The sequence below is a fragment of the Phoxinus phoxinus genome, assembly GCF_949152265.1.
Source record: "Phoxinus phoxinus genome assembly, chromosome: 21".
NCBI classification, from domain to species: Eukaryota; Metazoa; Chordata; class Actinopteri; order Cypriniformes; family Leuciscidae; genus Phoxinus; species Phoxinus phoxinus.
This window is the reverse complement of record NC_136896.1, coordinates 1,927,543-1,946,427: the sequence shown is the minus strand read 5'-3', so window position 1 is coordinate 1,946,427 and position 18,885 is coordinate 1,927,543. Positions and strand designations below refer to the sequence as shown.

Below are 18,885 nucleotides of genomic sequence, written 5' to 3'. Positions count from 1 at the left end.
TAAAGGACATTTTTGTAACTGACTTTGACATACTCCTATATTTACCTACTTAAATGCACAATGCCCACCGTGCTCTGTCTTCCTAAATCCACCGGGTGGCGGTTGGCACGGGTGCGAGGGCCCTTTCATCGCTGCTTGCAGCTTTAATTTTTTATTTATTTCAGCAAACGTCATTTGGGGTTAAAAACGTGCAGGTTGACCGCGCATGTTCACGAGACTCAGTCGCTATAGAAACAAAGACGCTAAAATGCAATCACGCAATGAGCTTCTCTACTACGAAATTGATTTCTTTATATTTGCTATTAGTATTATCCATACTGCAAAATCCTTATGTTTTTATTCAACTATATGTGTGCCTTATGTAAAATACGGGACAAATCGCGTCCTTTATTGATTTGATACGGGACGCATCATCTTACTTGTAAATACGGGATGATTCCGTATTTTAAGGGATGGGTGGCAAAAAAATCCCCATCGTAAGTGCACATTGATGGCCTAAGACACGAAACAAGCGGTTTGTGTGATAAAACGAACAGTATTTATATAGTTTTTATCTCTTTTACACAACCACGTCTGGATTTCTTCCCTGGAAACTCATCTAACCGCCTTCGATTGGACGTTGCATTTTTAAACTCAGCAGAAACGCGTGTGATTGGCTGTACGGCTCAACGTATGCCTTTGATTGGCCTGAACAATGAAGCGAGTAGTGTGTGAAGATAGAAGGCTTACAAATTGGGAATAAGTGAAAACTCAACACTCCCGGATGAGTTCGCGCGAGCTTAGGCCATCAATGTGCACTTACGATGGGGAATTGTGTAATTTGGACTTTTCTCTGCATGCTTTTGGAGACAGTGCCTATAGACCTGCATTATATGACTGACAGACAAGAACGGTTTGACCTAAAAATATCTAAATTGAAACTACTGCGGAGACAAAGACACCGACATCTTGGATGCACTTCAGGTAAGCTAAAACATACCAACATTTAATTTCAAAGTGAACTATCCCTTTAACCCCGCATGTGTGAAACCGGTGCAGTGTGAAACCATGTGGTGTTAGCCAAAACGAATAGAAATGCGTACAAAAACCTAAACAAAAAAACAAGATATGGTAAAAAAAGTCTCGCTTTTAATATTTATAAGCAATATCACACGAGCTAAAGTGCTGTTTTCCTGAATATCAGCAGCACGTTTACAAATGTGATATTGATTTTATACAACAATTAAAAAAACAATAATTTTAGTCACAGTTTTGTTGTTTTTCGTCTATTTGCAAACAAAAATAGATCAAATAGTCATTGCGCGACTCTGAGCAACACAGTTTCAGTTTCGTTACCGAATGAATCGTGAATCTAATGAATGACTCGACGACTCACTCACACATAAAAAAAAAAAAATGTTAAACTTTTTTTATTATTATAATTGTTTTATTAAACATTACAAAGCATTAAAGCAATACAGATAAACATGAAAAAAAAAAAAAAAAAAAAAGATACACAGACACAAATAAGTTGCCAGGGTGACAAAAAAAAAAAAGAGAGAAAATAAACAATGCATTAACCTTACGAGGACAAAAAGGACGAATATAGAGATACAGTTTTCAATGCTTTGGGATTAACAGAGCTTTGGATAGTTTGCGAGTATTTGTCTAGATCATCTTTGAATAGAGAAAAGAGTTTTAGAGTCAGTACATTTTTGCTCACTTCTGCTTTGGTCCTGAATGAATCATCCGTTTTGAATGAATCGGTTGAATGAATGATTCAATGACTCGCTCGTTAAGACGACGGTTTGCTGCCACCTACTGGCGGTTTAGCATGATTTCATTATAGTTTAGGATTAAATGCTGTTTTTGTGTTTTGGTCGTGATTGTAACAATAGTTCAATAGTTAAAGAGATAGAATGCGTTTATAAATAAACTATTAAGAGCGAAATATGAGATAACGTTGCAAATATAACAGAGAGAAAGTAATTTCAGTCGCATTGTGTACAATGCGTGAATAGGCGACTACAGTATGGTAATATTTCCATGAGCATAAACACAGTCAAATAAAGGAATAGCTGATATTTAACATATTAAAAATTAAGCTATTCCTTTATTTGACTGTCTCATTCGATCAGAACAGTTCAAATGATCCATATTAACAATTCAGAGAATGAGTGTCTCAACTATACAATCTCCTGACAAGTCATTAAAAACCAGATCTGGATGTTCAGGACTGTGTGTGTGTGTGTGTGTGTGTGTGAGAGAGAGAGAGAGAGTGAGAGAGTGAGAGTGTGAGAGTGGAGTGTGTGTGAGAGAGTGAGAGTGAGAGTGGAGTGTGTGTGTGTGAGAGTGAGTGAGTGTGTGTGAGAGAGTGAGAGTGAGAGTGGAGTGTGTGTGAGAGTGAGTGAGTGTGTGAGAGTGGAGTGTGCGTGTGTGTGTGTGTGCGTGCGTGCGTGCGTGCGTGTGTGTGTGTGTGTGTGTGAGAGAGAGAGTGTGTGTGTGTGTGTGTGTGTGTGAGAGAGAGAGAGTGAGAGAGTGAGAGTGAGAGTGGAGTGTGTGTGAGAGAGTGGAGTGTGAGTGAGTGTGTGAGAGTGGAGTGTGTGTGAGAGAGAGAGAGTGAGAGAGTGAGAGTGAGAGTGGAGTGAGAGTGAGAGAGTGAGAGTGGAGTGTGAGTGAGTGTGTGAGAGTGGAGTGTGTGTGAGAGTGAGTGAGTGTGTGAGAGTGGAGTGTGTGTGAGAGAGTGAGAGTGGAGTGTGTGTGAGAGTGGAGTGTGTGTGAGAGTGAGTGAGTGTGTGAGAGTGGAGTGTGTGTGAGAGAGTGAGAGTGTGTGTGAGAGTGGAGTGTGTGAGAGTGGAGTGTGCGTGTGTGTGTGTGTGTGCGTGCGTGCGTGCGTGTGTGTGTGTGTGTGTGTGTTTGTGAGAGAGAGTGTGTGTGTGTGAGAGTGAGTGAGTGTGTGAGAGTGGAGTGTGCGTGTGTGTGTGCGTGCGTGCGTGTGTGTGTGTGTGTGTTTGTGAGAGAGAGAGTGTGTGTGTGTGTGTGTGTGTGATGATTTATCAATTATTATTGTGATTATGATATAATTATAATTATGATTGACAGTTATTATTCCCCATCCACCCAGCCTGGCAAATAATGAAGCCTAAATGAGTTAATATTGGGAGAATAAAGCATTACATATCAATTAATTCTGTAGGTGACATTATATAAAGAAATGTTTAGATATCATGTGTTAGATGTTTATGGGTAATATATGTATCATTAAAAATTAAGTTAGCTTGATTTGTTTGAATTCCATTTTAATTTAGTGTGTGAGAGAGAGTGTGTGTGAGAGAGAGTGTGTGTGAGAGAGAGAGTGTGTGTGTGTGTGTGTGTGTGTGTGTGTGTGTGTGTGTGTGTGTGTGTGTGTGTGTGTGTGTGTGTGTGTGTCGCTCCGGGGCAGAACCTCAGCTCAGATATGAGACGTTTTATGTTGCGTTTACGTGTTTATTTTGCCCTTTGACCTCAGAGGATGGAGAACTCGCTCTAATGCATCTTAACACTATTGATGTGCATATTTCTAATGCTTATGAATGATCAAAACTGCTGATAAACCTGATCACTGTTTTTTATTGTACAAACCTGTCTTTGAGCGGCACGTGTCTTTCTGCTGTCAAATCTGCTCTGATTAATATAAAGTAAACGCAATAATAACTGATATTGTTAGTAATATTTCCAGATGAACACTCACTGGACCGAAGCAGTCAAATATGATCATCAGGTTTATCAGTTCATCTGTCAATCATCATTGTATTGCATTGCATTATAGTTTTTGTGAGCTTTGATCATAAAACTATAAGCATTTAAAATAAAGATCATATTAAATGTTGCCAGATATAGAGCGATAACTGATATTTATATATATTTTATGTAAGTGTCATCTTTACTGTTATGAAGGTCTCATTGATTTACATTAGAAGTATCAGAACTTTTTTTGGTCATTTAAAAAAACAAAATGCACAAAATTAAGTTTTTGCTCGGTTTGTGTATTTTAGTCATGAAAATCTGATATATCAAATATGATACTCAACAACATGTAAACTGTTTTTATTTTATTTTGTGTAAAGGTTCAATAAACTAAGGTTCTATTAAAAAAAAATATATATATATATATATATAAAGGTGAAACTGGAAAATTTTTAATATGGTGCAAAAGTTCATTTATTTCAGTAATTCAACTTAAAAGGTGAAACTAATATATTATATAGACTCATTACATGCAAAGTGAGATATTTCAAGCCTTTATTTGTTATAATTGTGATGATTATGGCTTACAGCTTATGAAAACCTTTCACAATATTCTAATTTTTAATGAACTTTTGCACGATATTATAATTTTTCCAGTTTCATCTGTAAATATATATATAAAACATTTTTTCTTCCAGACTATCATTTTATAGGCCATGCTTCACAGCATTAAAGTTAGCATTTTTCATTTTATATTGGAATAAAACATGTAAAATATAACTTTTAATATAATACAAAAATAATCAGATGTCTTTTGTGTTCCACAGAAAGAAAAAGAGTTCATACAAGTTTAGGAACGGCATGATGGAGAGTAAATGATAACATCAGATTTATTTAATGGGAAACAGAGACGATTATAAATGGATTTCTTAGTTTTACTGTATTCAAAAGTCTCTCGATTTATTACATAAAAAACTCTGAGCGATAGTTTGGGTGGGTTTATTTTCTCCTGCATCATCAGTCCGTCTGAGTGAAGACTGAACACACACACACACACACACACACACACACACACACACACACACACACACACACACACACACACACACACACACACACACACACACACACACACACACTCACTCGTCTCGTGTCCTGTTATCGGGGAGAATAAAGCTGGTCAGATTGTCTGATGGTCACTGAGTTCCTGAAGAGTCGTTGAGATCTGTCCCGTGTCGACAGCTCGGCAGGAGAAGTCTTCATCACTGTAATAAAGCATCCGTTTATCTGCTCCTGTCGTCATGGAAACCGTGGTGCTGATGCAGGGCTGCAGGTGAGATGCTGGCTGTGTCTCGGCTGATTGGTCGTGACTGACGATCACACATGATCTGTGTGAATGGAGTGTGTAAATTCAGTTTCTTGAGTTGTTTGGCATCATAACCAATACGAAACGAATATATAATTACCGTAACACACAAATTTGTAAATATATGTACGTGTGTGTGTATATTTACAAACTTTTGATTATTTTAATTAAATTAATTACTTTTAATTAAATTAATAGAATTTGTGTGTGTGTGTATATATATATATATACAATTTAATTTAATTATTCAGTTGTTCATTAATTCGTTTTTTATTTCTTTACATTAATTTTTTTATTAATCTTTCAATGTTTTTAATAAATTCATATTTATGTATATCAATTATTGAAATAAATGTATAAAAATGTATTTATTTGATTTAATTCGTTTTTTATTTAATATGTTTTTTAATTCTTCACTTATTTTTTAAATAAATTAATAATGTATAATATTAATTCAGTAATATTTAAGTTTATAAATGTATATACGTTCATTAATTATCAATTATTTTTTAATAAATTAAGGTATATAAATTAATAAAATATATTTAATTTAATTATTAATTATTTTGTTTTTATTTCATTAAATTTTGTTTGGATTTATAAATACAAAAAATATATATAAATGAGTACTAATGTATTTATTTTAATTCATCACTTAATTTTGATTAGTTTGTGTGTATATTTATGTACAGTAATAAGCATAAGCACCTGTAGTTTTTATGACTCTTGACTTTGAATAAAAGCATGAAATAACTACAGAGTTACCAGCACTAATACATCCATATTTATTCTGTGAAAATACAAAATAAAATCATGTACATTTTATTTACAGCCTTTTGTACATATAATATATTGTATTTATATCAGCGTTGTCATGGTAACCACTCCAGCAGCTCAAGATCTTCATCTCTAACCACGCTTAAGACATGTTACACACATCAGTGTTCAACAATCAAACACCTTGAGCAAACTCATGTCACTTCTCCGTCATCCAGTCTTACACGTCGAGGCTGTTCGCTGAGCGGGTCTGTGTGGACGGTCCTCCCTCGAGTCCGGTTCTGCCGGCACTGATCTCACATCAGCTCAGAGAAATATATGTACACTCTGGAGTGACTGGAGAAGTGGACACGGATGCTCAAGGCCACAGAAGGACTGACAGCATCTGATATTAACAGTAAAGCCTCATCAGATTGACAGCAAAGGGTTAATAAATGAAACGCAGGAGTAAAACTGCAGGTCGAATCCATCCGCTCGATCGCTCTCAGAAGCGGCACTGATCAGTGAATGTTAGTCTTCGTGGAGGCCATGAACTTTAACCCCGTCTGAGAAGGTTTATGTGTTAACCTCACAATTTATGCTTGAGGTACAAAAAAAAAGAAGCATATTATCAGGAGAAATGATGCGCTACAGCGTTTACTGCTACAGCGCATAGCACAAGATCATGGCGAAGCGGCCATTGTTAACAACCGCAGATGTTTTCTAGGGCTGACCGTGTCCAGCATCTGGATCGGGTTCTGGTGCCAATCCGGTGCCGGACAGAGACCCGGACCGAGGGAGGACCTGTGCCCGCTCTACGCGACCTGTGCCCAGATCACATGACCAGATCAGTTGACCAGATCAGATGGCCAGATCACATGACCAGATCAGATCAGATTACCAGATCACATGACCGAATCAGATCACATGACCGAATCACATGACCGAATCAGATCACATGACCAGATCACATGACCGAATCAGATCACATGACCGAATCACATGACCGAATCAGATCACATGACCAGATCAGATGACCGAATCACATCACGTGACCAGATCAGATGACCAGATCACATGACCAGATCAGATGACCAGATCACATGACCAGATCACATGACCAGATCAGATCACATGACCAGATCACATGACCAGATGACATGACTGAATTAGATCACATGACCAGATCAGATGACCAGATCACATGACCAGATCACATGACTGAATTAGATCACATGACTAAATCAGATGACCAGATCACATGACCAGAGGCTTGTTCGACTTGAACCGGCGCTGCACAGGCCGATCGGTGAATGACATCAGAGTACCGCGAGAGCGAATCAAAAGCATAAGGAGCCGTCTGCTTTCTATTCGCTCTAGCGGTACTCTGATGTCATTCACCGATCGGCCTGTGCAGCGCCGGTTCAAGTCGAACAAGCCTCAGATCACATGACCAAATCAAAATGACCAGATCACATGACCAGATCAGATGACCAGATCAGATGACCAGATCACATGACCAGATCACATGACCAGATCAGACATCGAAGCTCTTTGGCTTGAAGAGAGGATTACCCTCTGATAATGACACTACATGTTGTCCAGTAAGTTGCAAATAGAGTGATGTAAGTCCACATGTACATTATGCAGTTCTCAGACACTTTTATCCAAAAGCGACTCGCAAGAAGATACACATTTACATTCTGATCAGATCCCTGGGAATCGACCCATGTAACCTAAACCTCTTATCTATACATTACATTTAGAAGAGACTTCTTTCCTCTACAGTGTAGAACATTCATCTCTTCTTTAACTGTACGTCTATATTATTCCCAAAACCAGAGATGGCAATCTATCCCTAGTTAAGAAGACCGGACTCACGGCAGCGCCATCTGAGAGTTTCAACAGGAATGAAAGCTTTCCGAGACAAGAAACTCCAGACAATATGAGTTATATAAAATGAGAAGTGATCTAGCAGCTTTATACAGTGGGTGCCGTTAAAACCCCGGCGGACCTCATTTATAAAACATGCACATCATGTGACCCTGTCACTCAAACCCAGTCTGGAGCCGCACGGGTATATCTGTGGCAATAGCAACTATACATTGTATGGGTCAAAATTATCCATTTTTCTTTTATGCCAAAAATCATGAGGATATTAAGATCATGTTCCATGAAGATATTTAGTAAATGTCCTACCGTAAATATATAAAACATGTATTTTTGTGAGTGAATGCAGCACAATCGTGAACATAAATGCACAACTTTAAAGCAGATTTTCTCAATGTTTACATTTTTTTGCTCCCTCAGATTCCAGATTTTCAATAGTTGTGTCTCGACCAAATATTGTCCTATCCTAACAAACCACACATCAATGGAGAGATTATTTATTCAGCTTTCATATGATGTATAAATCTCAATCTCAAGTGACTGGTTTTGTGGTCCAGGGTCACATATGAGAGATAATATAGGACCGCTTCTACACCACATGATGAGCGCGGCGCACTCGCGTTCAGGCGCTGCTGTGAATAAGGTCTACAGGTTGTACATGTCTTCAAGTCAGTGAGAGCACACAAGTGCACACAATCTAATATAGAGTCTGTCGATGAGCCGCTTCCACACACACACACACTCCGCATCCGGCGCGGCGCTCACGCCTCCTCCACTTCTCTGATTGGCTGGATGATGGTGCTGGTGGATTTGAACTGATTGATCTGATTGGCTGCGTGTGTGTTGGTGTGTTTGAGTTGTGTGTTCCTCGGTTCATCCGTGTACCAGTTTTTGTCTGCAGAATGATCGACAGCATTACTGAAGCATGCTCCACACACACGGGACAGCAAACGTTCAGATATGCATATTCTCGTGCATTGAGTTTTGAAATGTGCAAGTTCATAATGTGCATGTTGCATTCAGACGGACGGCTGTACGCACCGTCTCGAGAGCAACGGATGATTTAAGGGATCGTTCACCCAAACATCAAACTTCATTTACTCGTGTTGATCCAGATCTGAGTGAGTTTCTTCCGCTGGACACAAAAGACGTTTTGAAGAATGTTGGTAATCACACAGTTGATGGATTTATAGTATTTTTTTAATGTCAATGGATGCCGTCAAATGTTTGGTTACCAAAATTCTCCAAAATATCTTGTTTTGTGTTCAGCAGAAGAAACTCATACAGGTTTAAAACAGCTTGAGTGAGTAAATGATGACAGAAGTTTCATCTTTGGGTGAACTATCCCTTTAATGTGGAATATATGTAAATGCATGTTAAATAAAGGAGATTTTTTTGTACACTTCACCAGAAAATGTTCAGCAATATTTTGTAGGATTTCTTGATATTGTATTTTCTTGATCATGCATTTTTTAAATATTTTTTTATATGTTTTAGTTTTTTTGGTGAAGGTATTTGAGATCAGTAGCAATATTTTATAAGATTTCTTGATCATGTATTTATCTATGAAAACATTATATTTGGTTAAAATAAAATAAAAAGCCAAATCCAGAGCAGTGACACACAATATTGCTGAACATGTTCTTGTGGGTTTCTTGGACATTTATAATATTGGAATAAAAAAAATCATTAATATTCTGTAGGATTTCTTAAACTTTGATTTTCTTGTGCATTTATCAATATAATTTGGTTAAAAAAATTAATTAAAAAAACTACATCGACGTCACCAGAAAATTTTCAGCCATATTTTGTAGGATTTCTTTTTTTTTTTTTTTTTTTTTGGTGCATTTATCTGTGTGTGTGACTGTTTTTTTTTATAATTGTTTAAATGTAAAAAAAAAAATGGTTAAGGAATTTGATATAATTTGCATTGGAGGGACTTTTTTAAATAAATATATATATATATATATGAAGAAAAAAAATCAGCATTATTTTGTAGGATTTCTTGATCTTGTTTGATTTTCAAGTGCATGACTATCTTTTTACACTCTAAAAAAATGCTGGGTTGTTTTAACCCAAGTTTGGGTCACATTTTAATCCAATATTTGAACCAAAATTGGGTAAAACCAACCCAGCATTTTTTAGAGTGTATATTATTATTATTTTTTTGATGAAGGCATTTGAGATAATTTGCAATGTAGGGACTTTTAAAAATGATTTCATTGTAATCATGCTCATATGTTTGGAAATCATAACCATGCAAACTACATGGAAGAATACTACAGGACTACAAGCACTAGCTCAGTCTCTACCGGCGTCATGGTGAAAGCATTGTGTTATGGAGCTCGTGTGCATCAAGGCAACGACTGAAGGACAGCAGATGTCCTGGTCTGGAGGAGACACATGCACTGCACAGACGCCTTCAGGACGGCCGAAGAAAGCGGATTCACTTTCAGTCGGAAAGCAAAGGATTAATGCTGGCGGGACGGTTTGATGCACGGGTTTTCAGCGCATAACCATCTGAATTATGAGAGATGGTTGCAATAATGACATGCATTTATTTCCATACCTGAGACCGCTCTATTCGTCCTGGGCGCACTTTAGGTAGAGAAAGGTAAAGGTAAATGGTGTAAGTGGAAACATCCTGAACCTTTGATGCAACTCCATCATCTTATGCATTATATATATATAAACAGATCAAACTGGAAAAATGAGAATATGCTGCAAAAGTTCAGTTATTTCAGTAATTCAACTTAAAAGGTGAAACTAATATATTATATAGACTCATTACATGCAAAGTGAGATATTTCAAGCCTTTATTTGTTATAATTTTGATGATTTTTCACAATATTCTAATTTTGAATTTGCGGTTTTCATAAGCTGTAAGCCATAATCATCAAAATTATAATAAATAAAGGCTTGAAATATCTCACTTTGCATGTAATGAGTCTATATAATATATTAGTTTCACCTTTTAAGTTGAATTACTGAAATAAATGAACTTTTGTACTATATTCTAATTCTAATGTTTCCAGTTTCACATGTAGACAACACTTTACAATAAAGTTCATTAGATAATGTATTAACTAACATGAACGAGCAAAACATTTGTTACAGTTTTTATTAATTTTTGTTCATAAAAATACAGATATATTTATTGTTAGTTCACAGTGCATTAACTAATGTTAACAAACCTTTGATTTTAATAATGTATTAATAAATGTTGAAATTAATATTAACTAAGATTAATAAATGATTTAGAAGTATTGTTCATTCGTAGTTCATGTTAACTAAGGTAGTTAACTAATGAAACCTTATTGTAAAGTGTTAACTATATATATATATATATATATAAAATGCATTTATGCTTACATTAAAAATCATTTCTAATGTCTGAGACGCCCAGCAAAAGTTAAAAGTGTTTTAAAAGCAAAGACTTCACATCATTAATACAGATTTTTTTTTTATTGTTATGTTTAAGATGTCGCATACACTAGTTCATTATAATCATATAAGAAAAATCTCTTACACTTGATATTTAGAGAAACTTTGGTGTGAGCATGTTACTATAGCAACGGACGTGAATTAAACACAGAAAGCAAACAAACGTCTGCTTGTTCTTACAAAAACTCCTCCAACATCGCAGCATTCTTATATATATCCGGTATATGGTATATATACCAACCAAACTGGACATCAAGTTCAGTCCAAAAGTGTTTAACAGCCTTAGAAATATTAAAAGTGGAAGATAAAACATGTGTGAAAAAAGCGCTACCTCAGAATAGCACAGAAACATTAGCATTAGCATTAAACCAGCATCCTGTGGGAGTAATGCTCGACGTCCAATCTGATCATTCCTCAGTGTGTGTCCATCAGGTTCAGGGTTTTAAATCACAACTAACCTGTCACTAACCTGACTATAAACCCTGGTCAGGAACAATGAGTGACATTCTGGCAAAAAGCGCATGTTCACCGCGGCAAACGTCTACGTCTTCACGCCATGCGTTTCTGTCAAGGCTGATCATGTGACTACACTCTCGCTCTGTCGTCTCGAGAAGGCAGTGGATCGACAACACAACCATTCGAAAATATTATGAGCACATACAGATATTAATGTATGAATACAGTGAGTCCAAACATCTGAGAACGCGCTGAAAAATCATACTTTAAAAAAATATATATTTTCAAATTCTGCACTAATTTATATTTTAAAAAAGTGTTTTTCAATTAAGATATGGAGACTTCATTCGTAATTTTTCATTCGGCAACCTTTATATTTGTAATATGTATTGTTCATATTTTTTATGGATCTGTAATTTATTGAATTAAACTGATTTTTCTCCATTGCAAGTCCATGAAATGTTTGTCTGACATCATTTGTGTTGTGAATCTCAATTTGGTATAACATTTTAAATTGCAAACGTTTCATTGCAAATTATATTATCAGAAAATGCAATATTATTTATTTAATGTATATTTTTTTAAAAATCAATTAAAATATGTTCACTTAATTTGTAATTTTTCATTCGTCAACGTTTATATTTGTAATATTTGTAATATGTATTGTTCATTTATTTTATGGATCTGTAATTTATCGAATCAAACAGATTTTTCTCCATTGCAAGAATCCATGAAATGTTTGTTTGACATCATTTGTGTTGTAAATCTAAATTTGGTATAAAAAATTTAATTGCAAACGTTTCACTGCAATTTATATTATCAGAAAATGTAATATTATTTATTTAATATTCTTTTTTTTCTGTTAAAAATATGACTTAATTTGTCATTTTTCTTTTCCTTTATATTTGGTGCATTTGTTTGATATTTTTTTTATATTTCTAATATATATTGTTCATTTATTTTTTTATCCATGAATTATACCGATTTTTCTCTATTGCAAAAATACATGAAATGTTTTACATAATTTGTGAATTAAAATAGTTAAAAAATAAACAAATTGCAAAGTTTATCTAAATTTTCACTGCAATTTATCTGATCAAAAAAGTAATATTATTTATAAAATATTTTTTTTTTATTAAAAATTGTATTGACTTGTAATATTTTAATTTAATGTGTCATTTATTAACAAAAAATAGAAAGCGCCAGCTGTTTGGAGCCACTGTGTGTGTGTAACGTGAGACGGGAACATGAGGATGTAGAAGCACGACGGCGTGATGCGTTCATGAAGCACACACACACACACACACACACTCGTCAGGTCAGGTGACGTGAGAGTCGAGGGTTAAAGTGCAGTTAAAGTGCAGAACGGTGAATCTGATGAATGACCCGACAGTGTTACCCGTGAAAGACACACTCATCATCCGACATGAACATGGTTTCTCGTGTAAACGGTGGCCGGTGCTCTATACAGATGCAACATCTATAGCGCTGAGTAAACATTTGATACGTCTGAAGTACAAAAATAAAGTCCGTAATCTGCGTTTCGATATACCGACCCATGTGATGGCGAGTCCGTGACGTCACATGGCGGCAGAAGCACACGCTCAAACGCTTACAGAGGAACGTACTTCTGTTTGTCCCGCTGGTCCCGGCTCCGGCTGCGGCCCGGCCGAGTGGACGACGGGATGGACTGGCCCGACGGGCTCTTCTTGCCGGGGAAGATGGTGGAGTTGGTGGACAGGTTGGCGCGGGTCTGGCCGGCGTTGTGGTCGAATTGCATCAGGCAGAAGATCAGATCTGTAGGCACCAGCTCGAAGTCGTACGGAGGGTTCGTGATCACGTATCTGTGGCGAGACAAGCAAACGTTCACACAACACTGACAACAGTTCAGCCGACACCGAACCAGTGAGTGAAGAGAGGAATCCACATGCTCATACGTGACCCTGGACCACAAAACCAATTGAGATGTATATATCATATGAAAGCTGAATAAATAATCTCTCCATTGATGTGTGGTTTGTTAGGATAGGACAATATTTGGTCGAGATATGAATATTGAAAATCTGGAATCTGATGCAAAAAAATGTAAACATTGAGAAAATCTCCTTTAAAGTTGTGCATTTATGTTCACGATTGTGCTGCATTCACTCACAAAAATACATGTTTTATATATTTACGGTAGGACATTTACTAAATATCTTCATGGAACATGATCTTAATATCCTCATGATTTTTGGCATTAAATAAAAATGGATAATTTTGACCCGTACAATGTATAGTTGCTATTGCCACAGATATACCCGTGCGGCTCCAGACTGGGTTTGTGCTCCAGGGTCATACTTTTATTCAGCAAGGAAGCATTAAATTGATCAAAAGGTTATTTTACATTGTTATAAAAAATCTGTTTCTAACATTATTTTGATGGTCCCCTTCACACCTTCTGTTGAATATACTGTAAGGTTACATGCCAACTTATTCTCCTAACCTGAACCCAAACAAACCGTTACTAATACTCGGAGTTAGTTGACATGTACTGCAGCTTCAACGTTATTTATAGGGCTGTGTTCACACTTGTAGTTCAGTTCTCTCGGTTCGTTCGGTCCAGACAAAATAACAAACAAAAAAACATCCTGGTCTGCTAACACGTGTCCTAACTACACGCGACGCCGCAGTGTGATACAAGCGTCTTTTCCATGTTAATCAGAGTTTATGTCCTAACCGGCCGCGACGACTCTACTTTAGAAATGGTTTCTATTTTTCTGTGACGTCGCGCTGGAGCAACAAACACAAAGTGTGGCGATGATAATCTCAGGCGCTGTTTATGTGCTTTATTTAATGTTAAAAGCGTGTCATGTGACTGTGGTTATCATTTAGTGCTCCAGCTTTGAGCTGTAAAAGCAACAGTGGATAATTCACTTCAGATCTGGAAATTAAACAAATGGAAACAAGAACGTTTAAACTGAACAAACAAGTGAATTCTTTGACAAAGATTGTTTTAGGAACTCAGTGGCCTATGTATTTGAATAATGTTTAAATGGTGTAATATTTGTGAATTTGATTATGTACTTATCCATTTTCTTGCAATTGCTGTCAAGAGACTCCGCCCACACACTGTTCTGATTGGCTGTGGGTTTTGATTGATTTGTACGTCTGTTGTGGACAGACAGATTATTTGTCGCTGGATCTTATCGCATCGCGTCTGGTTAGGACACGGTGTTAGCATTCACATTGAACCTAAGGCATAGGGATATGTTCACAACCCAATTGGTTGGTTTTTATTACGTGTTGCATCCAAAACAATGTTATGTTCTCACTCACACACACACACACACACACACACACACACACACACACACACACACACACACACACACACACACACACACACACACACACACACACACACACACACACACACACACACACACACACACACACACACACACACACACACACACACACACACACACACACACACACACACGCACACACACACACACACACACAGAGTTCTTTTAATCCCACCGAACACGCCAAGTGTGAACAAACCCATAGATAACAGAATATCTAAAGGGGACCAGCAAAATAAAGTGTTACTCAAATAAATGCTGTTCTTTTGAACTTTCTATTCATCAAAGAATCCTGAAAAACACAAAAATATGAACTGTTTTCAACACTGCTAATAATCATAAATGTGTCTTGAGCATCAGATCATCATATTATACTGATTTCTGAAGGATCATGTGACACTGAAGACTGGAGTAATGATGCTGAAGATCACAGGAATAAATTACACTTTACTATATATTGTAAATTGTAATAATATTTCACAATATGATTTAGATTAAAAAAACGCAGCCTTGGTGCAGCAGAAGAGACTCTTTCAAAAACACTAAAAATTGTTTAAATATTACATACATGTACGAACAATAGTGAAGTGTGTGTTCACTCACCGTTTGGTGCACTGACTGGGTGACCCCAGGTGTGCGTCTCTTAATCGGTAGATCCCAAAACACAACATGTTGTACGTCTTTAATGCTTTACAGAATAAATCTCCATAACAGCCGCCATCCTGAAAAACAAAACAGAACATAAACATTATAACAGTTTTAACGTTTTACTATCAAGCCTCCAAACATCCAATCACATCCTCCGATGCCAACTTTGTGTTGCACATCGAGGGATTTATGCGTGTTTTTATCATAGCGTATAAATTGATTTGATGCTCAAAAACATTCATGATTATTATCAATGTTGAAAACAGTTGTGTGTGTATAATTTGTTTTTCAGGCGTGTCTTCTTATTGGATAAAAATGATCCGCCTCAATTAAGCGTATGTTTTTTTAATGCAAATTTTTGGAATTTATGCTCATCTTGACATTTCCATCCAGTGTTTTTTATGCAATATCCCAAAATTTGCATACAAATATATGGATGGAAACAGCTACTGACATTTCATGTGTGTTCAAACACTGTTCTGAGGCACTGCATGTCTTATAACCCTGAAGACGTCTCACCCCCAGGTCAGCGAAGGGTCCGTCATAGAGCGCCAGCTGAGCGACGCGGCACCGGTCTCTGTTGGCCAGAGTTTGAGGAGTGCTGTATCCTCCTCGCAGAGCGTTCTCCTCCGCCAGCAAACCCTCCAGCTCCGGCGTGGCACCTCCCGTCACCAGCGTCCGGATCAGAGTCAGGATATTATCATTGAAGTACGTCTGAGAGCGAAAGACATACGGAAGCATTAAAGGGATAGTTCACCCAAAAATGAAAATTAGCCCATAATTTACTCACCCTGAAGTCATCCTCGGGGTTCATGACATTCTTTCTTTCAGACGATTACAATCTGAGTTATATTAACAAATATCCTGGCTCTTCCAAGCTTTATAATGGCAGTGAATGGATGTTTCTGTTTTAAAGTCCATAAAAGTGCATCTATCCATCATAAAAGTGCATTTATTCATCCTAAAAGTGCATCTATCCATCATAAAAGTGCATCTATCCATTATAAAAGTGCATCTATCCATTATAAAAGTGCATCTATCCATCATAAAAGTGCATCTATCCATCATAAAAGTGCATCTATCCATCATAAAAGTGCATTTATCCATCATAAAAGTGCATCTATCCATCATAAAAGTGCATTTATCCATCATAAAAGTGCATCTATCCATCATAAAAGTGCATTTATCCATCATAAAAGTGCATCTATCCATCATAAAAGTGCATCTATCCATTATAAAAGTGCATCTATCCATCATAAAAGTGCATCTATCCATCATAAAAGTGCATCTATCCATCATAAAAGTGCATCTATCCATTATAAAAGTGCATCTATCCATCCTAAAAGTGCATCTATCCATCCTAAAAGTGCATCTATCCATTATAAAAGTGCATCTATCCATCATAAAAGTGCATCTATCCATCCTAAAAGTGCATCTATCCATCCTAAAAGTGCATTTATCCATCATAAAAGTGCATCTATCCATCATAAAAGTGCATTTATCCATCATAAAAGTGCATCTATCCATCCTAAAAGTGCATCTATCCATCATAAAAGTGCATTTATCCATCATAAAGGTGCATCTATCCATCCTAAAAGTGCATCTATCCATCCTAAAAGTGCATCTATCCATTATAAAAGTGCATCTATCCATCATAAAAGTGCATCTATCCATCCTAAAAGTGCATCTATCCATCATAAAAGTGCATCTATCCATTATAAAAGTGCATCTATCCATCATAAAAGTGCATCTATCCATCCTAAAAGTGCATCTATCCATCATAAAAGTGCATCTATCCATCATAAAATCCATCCTAAAAGTGCATCTATCCATCATAAAAGTGCATCTATCCATCATAAAAGTGCATCTATCCATCATAAAAGTGCATCTATCCATCATAAAAGTGCATCTATCCATCATAAAAGTGCATCTATCCATCATAAAAGTGCATCTATCCATCATAAAAGTGCATCTATCCATTATAAAAGTAAATTTATCCATCATAACAGAAACATCCATTCACTGCCATTATAAAGCTTGGAAGAGCCAGGACAGTTTTTAATATAACTCTGACTGTAATCGTCTGAAAGAAGAATGTCATGAACACCGAGGATGGCCTGGGAGTGAGTAAATCATGGTCTAGTTTTCATGTCTTTACAGACGCAGGACAGCGCTCGAGGTGTGACGTCTGTGTTTTCAGTGAGACTTACAGCACTCATTAATGAATCCAGCACACTGACAGCGAACGCCGTTCCACAGGCGAAGGGTTGTGTGAGATACAGCTCTGTGTCGGGGTCGTCGTCATCATCCTGGTCCAGAAACTGCACGTTTGAGTCGTTCACTGCACACACGCACACACACACACTGATTGTTAGGAATGTAATTACTGTATTTAAGTGAGGATTATTATTAAAGAATATTCACAGGAAATAACAGGACAACACAGGGTCAAAAATGAACACGTTTCGGAGTGACTTTTATCAGTGGCTGGGAGATTTAAGAAGAACTTTATTAGAACAACAGCCTAAAAAACAACAACGATGAATCCTGTCTAGATAATGTTTTTCTCCACAGCTTCAGAACTTCTGATAAAACCTGCCAAGAATAAGTCTGATCATGGATCACGAGTCATGTTTCACCACAAAATCAAACTAAAATTAAAAACACATTTAATGCACAAAGATGGACCATTTTATGACTTTTTTGTATAATTTTTTTTATGACAATCCCCCCAAATACGAATTCTCATTACTTTTAGAGTCACAATTTAAGTCAGAAATTTTAGATAAAATGTATAAATTTTATACAATTATTTTTTATTTGTGCATTTGTTGAACTGCCTTTTAGTTGATTTAAATAAAATAAAAAAATATTTTACCACTTGTTTATTTGTATTATTTTTTTATTGTGTAACTTAAGCAATATGTAAGCTTGGTATCAGGAAAATGTGAGTAAAACAGGCTTTGGTGAGTAAATGAAATGGACCAGGTAAGTGGCTGGTAAATGTAATAAAACTTTATTAGAAGTAAATTGATAAGAATAATAGCCTAGAAGAACAATAAAGCTTATCTAAGTGTTATTCTACTTTTCTATCCAGACCTTCTTAAAGCAAAATGATGTTATGATGTGTATTAATGGAGGAGTCTGATAAAACAAATCTATATTTTATATATATATATATATATATATATATACAGATGAAACTGGAAAAATGAGAATATGGTGCAAAAGTTCATTTATTTCAGTAATTCAACTTAAAAGGTGAAACTA

General features: G+C 36.4%; 1 protein-coding gene across 5 annotated transcripts in view; it reads right to left on the bottom strand.

Moving 5' to 3' along the window:
- Positions 1-8,365: 8,365 nt before the first annotated feature.
- kcnma1b (potassium large conductance calcium-activated channel, subfamily M, alpha member 1b) overlaps positions 8,366-18,885 on the bottom strand; it is a 112,722-nt gene continuing 102,202 nt past the window's right edge. For 2 of the 5 annotated variants that reach the window (XM_079595081.1, XM_079595082.1), the window contains exons 26-31: positions 17,826-17,956; positions 16,135-16,329; positions 15,571-15,689; positions 13,246-13,461; positions 10,287-10,315; positions 8,366-8,612 (exon numbers count right to left, since the gene is read on the bottom strand). In XM_079595081.1, the coding sequence (XP_079451207.1) occupies positions 8,479-8,612; positions 10,287-10,315; positions 13,246-13,461; positions 15,571-15,689; positions 16,135-16,329; positions 17,826-17,956 (824 nt within the window). In that variant the 3' untranslated portion in view covers positions 8,366-8,478. The remainder of the gene's footprint in view (positions 8,613-10,286; positions 10,316-13,245; positions 13,462-15,570; positions 15,690-16,134; positions 16,330-17,825; positions 17,957-18,885) is intronic. The other 3 variants (XM_079595084.1, XM_079595085.1, XM_079595083.1) reach the window with 3 other exon arrangements.